At 34.9% G+C, this 12,897-nt stretch overlaps 1 protein-coding gene across 2 annotated transcripts in view; it reads left to right on the plus strand.

Annotated features, from left to right (window-relative positions):
• The window catches only part of STYX (serine/threonine/tyrosine interacting protein), a 43,338-nt gene extending 31,673 nt beyond the window's left edge, over positions 1 to 11,665 (plus strand). For both annotated transcript variants that reach the window (XM_032344245.1, XM_032344246.1), the window contains 2 exons: positions 6,065 to 6,158; positions 8,108 to 11,665. In XM_032344245.1, coding sequence (XP_032200136.1) covers positions 6,065 to 6,158; positions 8,108 to 8,181 — 168 coding nt within the window. In that variant the 3' untranslated portion in view covers positions 8,182 to 11,665. The remainder of the gene's footprint in view (positions 1 to 6,064; positions 6,159 to 8,107) is intronic.
• Positions 11,666 to 12,897: the final 1,232 nt, after the last annotated feature.

Raw genomic sequence — 12,897 nt, forward strand, 5'->3', positions numbered from 1 at the left:
AGAAACAAAACAGAGGATCATAGGGGAAGAAGTGGAAAAATAAAACAAGATGAAATCAGAGGGAGATAAACCATAAGAGACTCTTAATCATAGGAAACAAATTGAGGTTTGCAGGGGATGGGGTGGAGGTGATGGGGTAAATGGGTGGTGCACATTAAGGAGGGCATGTGATGTAATGAGCACTGGGTATTTTATATAAGATTGATGAATCACTAACCTCTACCTCTTAAACCAGTAATACATTATATGTTGATTAAAAAATGAAAAAATAAATGATAGAAATTTCTTCAATTTTTTTTTGATTACACACATATAATTATATGCTATTTTATGTGTTTTATATTTACTGTGTTTCAGATTTTAAGATTTTTATTTGAGAGAGAGCAAGAGTGAGAGAGAGCACAAGCAGTGGGGAGGGATCGTGGGAGAGGCAGACTCCCCGCTGAGCAGGGAGCCTAATTCAGGGCTCAATCCCAGGACTCCAAGATTATGACCTGAACCGAAAGCAGATGCTTAACCAACAGAACCATCTAGGCACCCTATCTACCCATCCATGTTTCAACTTTTGTGGTGCAGAAGATATACTCAAAAGACAGTAAGATAAACCTGTGTGAAATATCTGATTAAACTAGTTTATTTTTTTCCAAGAAGGAAAGTCAAAAATTGAAGAATGTCCTTTATGTCTCACATTGAGACATCAAGAACGTTATGAAATGGATTGTCTCAGGGGCCTCTGGGTGGTTCAGTTGGTTAAGTGTCTGCCTTCTGGCTCAGATGTAAAAACATTGTCTTTTTACATTTATTTTTGTATTTGAAAAAGTAATTAAAAAATGCATGTTAAAAATCCAGCAATGTATATTCAAGTCTAACTGCATAATCTTTTCATATGCATATGTACAAATCTGTATACATCACAACTTCATACGATTCCATATACATAAACCTTTTAGGTTATTTCTAGCCCTTCTTGATTATAAATAATATTGGGAGACGTATACTGCTAGGTACATCGCAGATGTACCTGTATGATTATATGTATAATGTGGTATTGCCAGATCAGAGGCATTTGAAATTTAATGTTACCAAACAGTCTTTTAAAAGGCTGAAATAGGGGTCCCTGGGTGGCTCAGTCGATTAAGTGGGTACCTTCGACTCAGGTCATGATCCCAGAGTCCTGGGATCAAGCTCCACATCAGGCTCCCTGCTCAGTGCTCCCTGCTTCTCTCTCTCTCTGTCAAATAAGTAAATAAAATCTTTTTTAAAAGGCTGAAATAAGGGCACCTGGGTGGCTCGGTGGGTTAAGGCCTCTACCTTCGGCTCAGGTCTTGATCCCAGGGTCTTGGGATTGAGTCCCGCATCAGGCTCTCTGCTCAGCAGGGAGCCTGCTTCCCTTCCTCTCTCTCTGCCTGCCTCTCTGCCTACCTGTGATCTCTGTCAAATAAATAAATAAAATTATAAAAAAAAAAAAGGCTGAAATAAGTAAACCACCAGGAAACAAGGAGTACCTGTTTCCTAATAGTTCCTGTTCAGTATCAATAGCCAAAAGTATTTTATCAGATTTTCTGATCATTGCCATTATGTTGATCAAAGTGTCTACTGCTGTGGTTTGCCCATTCTTCTATCAGATTGTTGGTCTTATTTCTCTTTGTTTTATAAGAGCTTTTTGTATATTAAGTAATCTGTCACAGTAATAAACACAGTAATCTGTGTTTGTTATATAACAAATTCTGATCTATAGTTGGGTCTGTTTCTGGACTTTGTATTCTGTTCCATTGCTCTGCTTAATACTGTAACTGTATCAAACAATTTTAAATGCTGTGTTGTTATATAAATAATTTATGGCATAACTCAAGATTCCCTTATTAATATTCTTGCTAGAATTTTCCTGGCAAGTTCTTAACATTTACTTTTAGCTGTGAACTTTGCTGGAAAGAGCCCTATAGTTTTTAAGTTCTTATTATGTTCACAGTTCAAAATAATTGACACCTTTACATTTTTAGTCTTCCTAAGAATATATTCCATTTATTCAAATCAGTTTGTGTTTTAAAGTCTGTATTTCTTAGGAAATTTACAGTATCCTGTATTCAACACAGTATACTCAGCACCATAGGCAGAATCTCCTCCTCCACTTAAAAGCCAGAGGCCATATTTATAATGGCTTATAAATCTCTACATAAAGTAGTTCTTTACCTCTCATTTCTAATCTCCTACTATCCCATTTGCTTACTATGTATGTTCTAGTAACACTGACCTTCTCAAAATTGATTGAAAATACTTGCATGTTCTCATGTCCTGGCACTTGGTCATATCTCCCCACACCTAGAATGCTTTTCCCCAAATATCTGCATGGCCTGTTTCCTTAATTTTCTTTTGACTTACATTATTGCTGTTGCTTTCTAACAGGAAACTTGCTTCTGCCCTTAACCCCAAATCCCTACAAGTCAAAATGTTAGTTTGGACCAAAATGGTAGAAGGGGAAGAGGTGAGAAGAGATCACATTTTGAATTTATTTGACTGTATAGCTGACAGTATTTGCTGATGGATTGGATGTGAAGAGAGGAGATTAGGATGGATTTAAGCCTTTCTGGAAGATGTGGGAGAAACTGAATGAAAAGGTTTGAAGGAAGTAAAATTGAGTTCAGTTTTGGTCATCTTAAGGTTGAGAGGGCGTTGGACAGTAGGCAGGTATGTAAGTCCAGAGTTCATGGAAAAGAACCATGTATCTAAGGAGTATCAGCATATAGATGCTGTCAAAAGCCCTGAGACTAGGTAAGATCACTAGGGGAGTGCAGGTAGAGATTTTCAAAACAGATCCTAATGCACTCCAACATGTAGAGGGTGGGGAAATGAGAAATTAGTAGAAGAGATTGAAAAGAATGGCCAGTGAGATAGGGAAAAAAAAATCAGGGTGGCTTGTTTGGGAAGTCAAGTGAAGAAAGTGTTTGAAGAAGGAGGGAATGGGGACACCTGGGTGGCTCATTTGGTTAAACACCTGGCTTTTGATTTTGGCTCAGGTCATGATCTCATGGGTCATAAGGTTGAGCCCTATGTCAGGCTCTGCATTCAGTGGGGAGCCTGCTTGAGTTTCTCTTCCCCTACTCCCTCCCCCCACTCTCTCTTTCAAAATAAATACATAAATCTTAAAAAGAATGGGGAGTGATTCACTATATCAAAAGCTGATAATAGGTTAAAGAAGATAAGGGCTGAGAATTGACATTAGGTTAGGAACATGAGGTCATTGGTGTCCTTGACAAACATTTTATGGAAGGGGGAGAATAAACATAATTGCTCAGAGTTCAAGAGAAAATGGGAAGAGAGGAATGTAAACAGCAAGAATAGATAATTCTAGGAATTACACTTCAAAGGGAGAAACAAGTGACCATAGGTAGAGAGGACACTAGGGTTATGAAGGAGGATTTTTGTTTGTTTTCTAAAATGATAGGAAGTATAGCATACTTGCAGTTTGGACCTTTTCAAGGAGAAAAGGGAAAATTTATATTATTCCAGGATTGGATAGTTGGTCTGTTCTCTGTTGATTCTGTTATATTCATTCATTATTTCTGTGCTTTTATTTTTTTTTCTCTCCCATTGAGCTGATAGTTGGTATGTCATCTCTTTCATTGTTACATTTCTTCCATGAGTCCTTTTTATTTCTTTCAACTCATTTCAGATATGCCATGCTCATTGGCACCTGGTGGTTCAGTCAGTTAAATAATCTGCCTTTGGCTCAGGTCATGATCCCAGGGTCCTGGGATTGATTCCTACATGGGGCTCCCAGCTCAGCGGGAGTCAGCTTCTCCCCCTAGCCCTCCCCCCTGCTCCTGCATGCTCACTCTCTCTCTCTCTTACTCTCAATAAATAAAATCTTAAAAAAAAAAAGAAAGAAATGCCCTGTTCATTGATTTCATGGAGAATTAATCATTTTCATCTGCTTCTTGGTACAGTTTTGACACTGTTCTTAATGTGACTTTTGGTTGTAAAGTTGCTTTTTTCCCCCTTGTGATATCTTTATGCTAAAACCTACAATGATTCCTTTTTGATTATTGGTCATCTCTGAACTGAAAGTATTCTTTTTAGAACAGCTATTTGCCCAAAAATGGAATGGTGGGAGACAACCTGGATAGTGGTTGGGGAAGGCAGATAGCTTTAATTTCCCACTCGTTTTGGAAGTCTTTCTCACCAGCGCTTTTCTCTGGTGGTTTAACTCAATGAGTAAGAAGCAGAGTCTCTTAGGTCACACATTTTTCTTGTTGGTATTGGTAAACAGCATGCACATTAAAACTGCCCAGGGGACAGGACACCTGGATGGCTCAGTTGGTTAAGCGACTGTCTTCAGCTCAGGTCATGATCCTGGAGTTCGGGCTCGAGTCAAGCCCGCTTCTCCCTCTGACCCTCCCACTTCTCTTGCTCATTCTCTCTCTCTCACTCTCTCTCTCTCAAATAAATAAAGTCTTTAAAAGAAAAAGAAAAAAAAAACTGCCCAGGGGAACCTAACCTAAACCAATTAAATGACAATCACTAGGGGTGGGACTTGAACACATATGTATATTTTTAAAATTACTTAGGTGAGTGACTCCTGGGTGGCTCAGTCATTACGCCGCCTGCCTTCAGCTTGGGCTCCGCGGGGAGCCTGCTTCTCTCTCCACCTCTGCCTGCTTGTGTGCTCTCTCTCTCTGACAAATAAATAGGTGAAATCTTTAAAAAGAAAAAAAAAAATTCCTCGGGTGTTCCTCAGGTATGGCCAGGCTTGATAATTACTGGTTTAGTTTTTATTTTTAGCTAAGATCAGATACTTGACTCCATACAACCCAGTTTCTCGTCCATCTTACTATACTACACCCTGCTAGTAAAAGTGGTATGTGTGGGCATTCACATTTCCCTTAACACGCCCTTGCTCATCCCCACATTGCCCACTTGTAGTTCCTATAATACTGTGCAAGGGCTTGTTAGTTTTATCTTAGATCCACCATCTTATTTTGGAGCGCTTTGAAGTGTACCCATTCTGCCTAATTTCTGCAGTCCGGCATCTGTGTGCCTACCTTGGTCTGGTTCCATTTAAAGATAATTCTTTTTTATTGTGAAATATAATACACATACAGAAAATTCATGGAATGTAAATAAACATTCATGTAACCACCACCAATCAGGTCAAGAAATTGAACATATGCCAGGGTCCCAAAAGCCCTTGTGTTACCCCTTCCTAACCACCAACACTCTTTCTCCTTTTGTAAAGGTAACCATTATTCTGACCAATTTGTAATCACTAATTTTCATTCTTCTCATATTCAATAATGGATATTTCCTTCTTTCATCAGATAAGGAGTTCTCTATTTTTTCTTCTCAGAAAGGGGAGAGGGACAGAAATCCCTTTATTCTTCCATCTTTGGAAGTAGAGGACTATTAATTTTAAAGAATTAGAAAACCAAATACATATTTAAATCCATTAGATGCTTTATAGTACTCTCATTTTAAAAATACTTTACAACTGTATAAAATCTTTACTGAATTTTATTTCATTTTATTTTTACAATTATTTTAAGAGATTGCCTATTTGGGTTGTTCGGGTGTGTGTGTTTTAACAGAGGAAATAGAGATCATATAGCTAACACCCCAGTGGCAGAGAAAAGATACTGCCTATCAGTTTAGTATATGATACCCTAGTTCAAGCTGATAACCTGACTTGATATATAGTTTCTTCAGTACATGTGAAAGTATGAGATAGGAATTTTATTTTTTTAAGAGATAGGAATTTTAAACTTCCATTTCTTCTTTATAAAAATATTTGAGAGGAATGGGAAGAGTGGCAGAGGGGGAAGGAGAGGGACAAGCAGACTGTACTGATGTGGGGCTCTATCCCACAAACCTGAGATCATGTCCTGAGGTCAAACCAAGAGTCCACTGCTTAATGGAATGAGCCACCCAAGTACCCCTAAACTTGCATTTCTCTTACAACAGTATGGCACCAGATATTTCAGTATAAACAATACCAAAATATACACATTAATCACTCTTTTGGGTACCCAAGAATTTAAATGTACATTCAAGTTAACTAAATCTTTTTCAGGAATATGAAGCCATCTACCTAGCAAAATTAACAATACAGATGATGTCACCACTCCAGATAGAAAGGTCATTATCTGTTCATTCTGGACCCACAGGTAAGGATATTTGTCATTTTGGAGAAGGTTGGACAGAAATGATGATGATATGAAGTAGAAAGCACTTTTGCTCTTTACAAGTTATACTGAACAGTTTAAATTGTTTAGAAAACTTTGGGCAGATTATTGAATTTCACACAAGATAACTGCAAATTAATTTTATAAAGAATATGTGTATATTATATTGAGCTTCTGCTGTGTGTACAACACTGTAGCTGGCTAATAGAATATGTTAGCTGGAAGATCAAACTTCTCCTTGGTTTAGTTTAAGTCTTTAAGTAGTATAATTGCTGTAAAGATTAAAATAACAGGGATCTGGAGAAGGGCCTCTAAATACACTCAGGTGATCTTAATAAAAATAAAAGCTGTTTAATAAATAAAAGTGTGTTTCAGGTTAAGTTGGGTGACTAATGTGAACTACCCATTTTTCTCATCATATTTGAATCCCTTCTCCCTTTCTTCCTTATGTCAGAGTACTCGCTTCCCCTCCTCCCAAAAAGAGTATTTTCAAAGTTAATGATCCAGGCATGGTCTCAAAATCTTCTATCTTCCTTTTCTAAGACCTTGCTACACTTGCTTGTCTCTTTTCTTTTTTACGGAATCTCATTCTATTTCAGGTCCATATTGACCTCCTATCCAAACTCTTACTTGGTCTGTTCTATACATTGTAGCCTGATTTATTTTCATAAAAGATAATTCTGATGTATTTTTCCTGTACAAAATCCTTCATTGTTTAATTCCTACAGAAGAAAACACAGAGCATCATAGTGTAAGTAAGGTGTTTCTGACCTTGGTATCTCTCAGTGTTCCTCTTTATATAGGCACTCCAGAAAACTGAACTAATGGTTTCATTTGTGTCCTTTCTCCAAGAATGCATAGCATTCAGTGACTCTGCTCTTAAAAACTTAGTTTACATGTTATGCCTTCAACAGAAATGATGATTAACAATCTTCCTCCAATCCCTAGTTATTTGAAACTCCTAGAAAACTTTACTTTTACCTTTTCACTTTCTGCTTTGCATTAGTTATTTATGCTTCATACCTCTTTTAGATTGCAAATACAGCATTTCATCTGAGATTCAGCATAGCAGCTGTATTTAGCTTTATGGCTAGCATATTTTCTGCTTTATTCCATTGTCTTGATACCATATAGCCCCCCTTTTTTTAAATTAACAGTGAAATGTTAGTTTCATGTTAGAATCCACTCTCTGAATTAACATTATTATCGTGATTTAGCACAACCTTTCGGGCATAACTTTAAGTCTGTGCCATTGTTAGGCAGATAATATGGCAGATCTTTTGCCAGTTTAGTTGTTCCCTCAAGTTTTCCTTCACTGAGACTCAAATTTTTTTGTTGTAACTATTGGTCATATAGTGATACCTTTGATTCTATGTGAGAAATTTCTGTACTAGCAGACTGTGATGTAACAAGTAGATAAAATCTCTTCTTCATCTGCTGCATGCCATCTTTTCTTCCAGCTCTAGACTTCTTGGTCATAAAACCACAGCTTCAGTGGAGAAGTATTTTCAGCAGTGTCTATGAAAGCAAAAAGACAATTATATCTACAAAATAAAATTGTACAAATACAAAATTAATCTCTTAAATTTTGTTATAGGTTTTTGGTAGCTAAAAATTTATGGTAACCAAACATATGGGTACCATTATCTCTCTAACAATTCTGTTTTCAAACTGTTTTAAGAATGATTGTTATTTATAATACCTAAGACATAGTTAATTCTCAAGAGGGGAAATACATCCCATAATGAAGATAAAAGCTGTTTAGTAATTTATAACAAAAGATTTTATTAATATTTTACTAAAAATTCAGTCATGGAATTCTCATAGTGCGTATACATAGTAACGCTGAAAATGAAGTTTTACTAGCTATAATGTTCTAACAAATGAGTTTAAGTTCCCATTATATGTTATATTTGTGCAATAATTTTTAGGCAGTTTGAAGAGAACACATGAAGAAGAAGATGATTTTGGAACCATGCAAGTGGCGACTGCACAGAATGGCTGACTAGAGCAACATTAGAGAGGATGTGAATTTCTATTTGGGAAGGAGGAAATACTAGAGACAATAATAATGTAAAATGGTAAAAACACAAGTCTTTTTTTTTTTTTTTTAAATTGTATGTTGCTTCCAGGCGTGTTTCTCTGCAACTTGTTGAGCAACATTTTAAGAAGATGTTGGACTTCTGCAATAGATGGCACTGATGGTTTTACTCCTTTCTTCTTTTTCTTTCTTTCTTTTCCTTTTTTTTTTTCTTTTTTTTCTTTTTTTTTTTTTTTTTACACTTTACAGTTTTATTATAAACCAAGAATTTTGGACTTGCAAAGAGGTATTATTGCAATAATGCACTTTTCATACTTGAAATTTATTTGTAGGATATAAAGTTATTACTTTAAACAAAATGCAAGTTAGGGGGGATTTGTTTATAAAATCTGGGTAATTTATAACGAGAATTTCCTAAAGTTTGCTAATTCATTTTGTGTTCTATATATTACATTTTAAAAATAATTTTACAGTTCACTTTTATGATGGAAACATTAACAAATGCAGGAATCTGCCACATTTGTTTTAGTGTAGTTTAGTAGCCTCATTACCCTTTTATTTTTTTTAAACTTAATACCTTATTAATAATCTTTGAATCATGACATTAGCTAACTCTTACTTTAACATGATCCAAGTATTGCTTCCATTCCTCTTCCTAATTTGTTTATTCTATAGAAAAAAAAAGTTTAATGAACAAAGGAAGACATTTTGCTTGGTAATACTAAAAAACTAGGAGTTTGACTTTTGGGTCACTTTCCTTTCTTCTTTAAAAGCCAAATGTTGTGTTTGTTCTTTCTAGAGTTGTTTAGCCCATTTTTTCTTTGTCCAAAATAGTTCTAGAAGAGTAACCAATGTAGCATTGTTTCTAAATGAAGCCCAAAAAAGAAAAGTGCCTTGCATCAATAAAAAAATAAATCTACACCTTTAAATTAGTATGTAGAACAGTACAACATTTTTAACATTTTTCTGTAATTTCTTTTTCTTCTTAACTCTAAGTTAAAACAGAGGTTTAAAGAAACCTCAGTAAATTATTTGGAATATGGAACATTTACTTCTTCATTTTATGTTGTCTTAATGATTCTGTGAGGTTGTTCTGGCTCAGCAGCTTTTCTTTGAAGATGCATTTATTGGGGAAAGTGGTTTGTGGGAAACTTCACTGTATTTAAAATTAGTGTTTTAATTCTTCACGTTGAGTTAATCCAAATTTCCCCCATAATTTGCATTAGCAAAGTCACTTTATGGATCCTTAATTCTCCATATTTTTATTTATACATATAAAGATTGTTCTAAGAAAAACATTTTTGCTATTTTAAGTATGCCACGAGGAAGGAGAGGAGTGTTTTTAACTTTTTATAGTTGATTTAGGGTAGCACAAACAAAACTCGTTTATATCTCACTTTTCTCAGTCCTCTCTTGAGGTGCTTTACTGATGGGAATGGTTTTCCATACGTTCCCTTGGTACCAATAGGTACTATGCAAGGTAACCCATTACAAGAAGTTACTTCTTTGCTTTTTTCCCTGCAATGTAATATAATACAGTTAAGAGCTTTTTTTTTTTTAATCCAGCGTAACAGGAGATTGGAAATTAAAATTGCTTTATTGAGTTAATTCCTGTTGACCCAGATGGTATTCCTCTTCTGATTCCCTTCCCCTATTTTACTACCCTGAAAACAGCCTATTATTAATCCCATTGTAGTCTTGTATTCTGTTGTGTAATTAAGTCATTTGGTGTGGTAGTCTAGTAGAGTCAAGATTTGCATTGTGTTCAGAAAATCCACTTGGCAAAGTGCCAGATGCAATCTAGTATCTATGATGCTTCTTCATTTGGCAGAAACTCGGCTTAAGAGAATCTTTGTTATAGTACATTTAGGTTTTAAAATGAGGGAGTTAAGATTTTAAAAATTAGTTTAAGTACACATATCCTCTCTAGTAGTTGGGCCAAAAATACAGATTTGGTCATTTATTAATTTAAAGCTGGTAATCTTCCACTTTTTCTAACCACTGTAATTTTTATGTTGCCACTGAAGTGCCTGCCCAGCACTGTATATTAAAGACTGTCTCTTGAACACTAGGAAAAGGGACTATCATCTTCTTGAGTACAGTACTAATGGGGACAAAACATGAAGTTTATTCTTTTTTCATGTAAGAATACCCCAAGTTTGTTTTACCTTGGATCCATTCTTCCACCTAATATTCAGCCAGTTCTGGTAGCTCTTCTAATCTTTCTTCTGTTTGGTTCCATTTCTGAAATCCTTTTATTTCTACAAATGTTTTGTGATAGTTACATATAATACATTTAACCAATCATGATTTTCTAAAACATTTAAATAATGTATGAGTGATATAGCACCCAATTTTAAATATGTAATCTGGGCAAGAATTTAAGCTGAAATTACAGCAAAACAGGAAAACTTCTTTACTGTCCCACTTTAAAAGTATGAAACAAATATTGAAAATATTCAAACTAGAATGGCAGAATTCTTACTTTCTAATTTTAGTTAATTAATGTTAATTTCTTATCCATTGGGTGTTTATACAGCAGTTACTTTTATTTGTCTCTGTGGTGGAAATGTTAAACTGGGATAGCTTCTGCTACCAGTTCTCAAGTGTTTAACTTTTAAAGCAGAATATTTGTTTTGGGGGGCGGAGTTGTGCTTCATCTGAGTTTAGAAGTAATGTCAGAAAATGTTAAGCATGTCCTTTTAAAGAGAATATAAGGTTTCTAATTGTCTTATTACCATGGTAATTCAAGTGAATTAGAAGTATTTAACTGCAATCTTGAATTATAAAGTTGGGATGCATATATATGTGTCTATGTGTGTATGTATATATATAATATATATATAAATATATATATCGATATATATACATATATCAGGATCTCAACTTGATGTAAAGTAAATGAGCAGTTACCTGGCGGATTTTTTTTTAAATAACTGGTTTAACCCATATTTCCATAACAAACTTAGCTTCACTTCAGTATTTACTTTATCTTTGCCCATTCAACAATGCTCCAATATGGAAATGATAGGAAATAGCTGAGAATTACTAAAAGATTTTATTTTATTTTTATTGATTAGAAAGTTTCTAGAATCTTTGAATGCTGGATTTTTTTGTCTTACCCATCCATGGCAGCTAAAAAAAAAAAAAATCAAAATATTCAGGTTTACATGTTAGCTCTCTCATAGGGAGTTGCCATACCTCACAGTTCAAAGTGTATTCTATAGATCAGTAACATTATACTGACATGTAATTGCAATTTACTATGCAGCAAAAATGATTCAAGAAAAATAACCTACAGTGTCTATTTACCTTTGTATAGGCAATTGCTTAAGTTACCCTGCTTTTAACATTTGTACTTGGATAAAATGCTTATGTATGTATAGGAATGTCACAGTGCAAGATGCTGCTAGCCCAGGCACAAAGTATTAAAATTATTTTGTGAAGACTGGTGGTTGTATTAAAACTGTTGTGCCATTATACCTCAAAAAGATTGAAATGCTCATTTATACTGCTTATGCCTCAGAATTTCTTTAGATTGTTGTCTTTTTATGTAAAAGTAACCCAGTTTTACTACCTCAGATAAAGAAGGATGAATGAACATGGGACTTGGGGAAGCACTTAAGCACACACGCACTCACAGACACACAAGTAATGGTCAGTACTCCAGGCAAGGTCTGCATTTTAACTTAAGAATATTTCTGAGGATTAGCTGAACAGATTTGGAGTTGGAAGTAAGGGAATTCATGTCTGAAGCAAAGGGAATATAATATAGGTCATCCATAGAGCAGCTTCTAGCCCATTAGAAAAAATACTTCTTGCTTTTACAGTACTATCTTCCTTGTCAGCCTACCTACATACTACTTTTCATCAAATCCACGATGCTATCACTACACTATTATTTTACATACCACTAAAATGCAAAATATTGAATAAACTGGCGAGCCATTGATCATAAAATGCATCCTGATTTCTAAAATGTTAGTGTAAAATGTGCATCTTAAGAGTCAGGGAAATATAAATATACAAAATATGTGAGGCATGATAAAAATCACAACTGTCACTTCATTCAACCTTTTCAAAAGCAAATAATGCTTTAAAATGAGAATAGTTTATGTATTATGAAATGTTTTATGCTTTTTTTCTGTACTCAAGTTTACTCAGTATGGTTTAGAAAATTTTAAACATACTCTGGCTAATAACTAAAGCTAAATATAGATCACCATTTTGCTCAATGACACAACTTTTATTACTATACTTTATGACTATTTCCTCTGGGAAAGATTTAAGAGAAGACCTTAAGGGCACTGAAGGGATTTATTTAAATAAGAATCCTGTTTTTATTTCAAATTGTTCAGAAATAAGAAAGATAAAGCATTTAAATTTTGCCTTCTATTAGGCTTATTTTTTTTAACATGGGTTTTAATTACCAGAATATACCTAATAAAGCTACTGTCATGCTAAGGTTGTAGGACTCCTACAAAGGCAAAACGGGTTGAAAAGCAGGTTTGTTGCTTTCACTAGGGAAAGATCCCTTCATATGCATAGGTTGTAAGCAGGGAGGTCGTGCACCCTCTACTGGTGAAGGGTTTTTGTTGTTTTAGAAAGCTTAACTTTAGCTTACTCCAAGGGGAGAAATCCTAAATGCAGTTGAGGTAGGTGTCAATCAGAGGGATAAAA

This window comes from Mustela erminea, chromosome 5, assembly GCF_009829155.1.
Source record: "Mustela erminea isolate mMusErm1 chromosome 5, mMusErm1.Pri, whole genome shotgun sequence".
Lineage (NCBI taxonomy): Eukaryota > Metazoa > Chordata > Mammalia > Carnivora > Mustelidae > Mustela > Mustela erminea.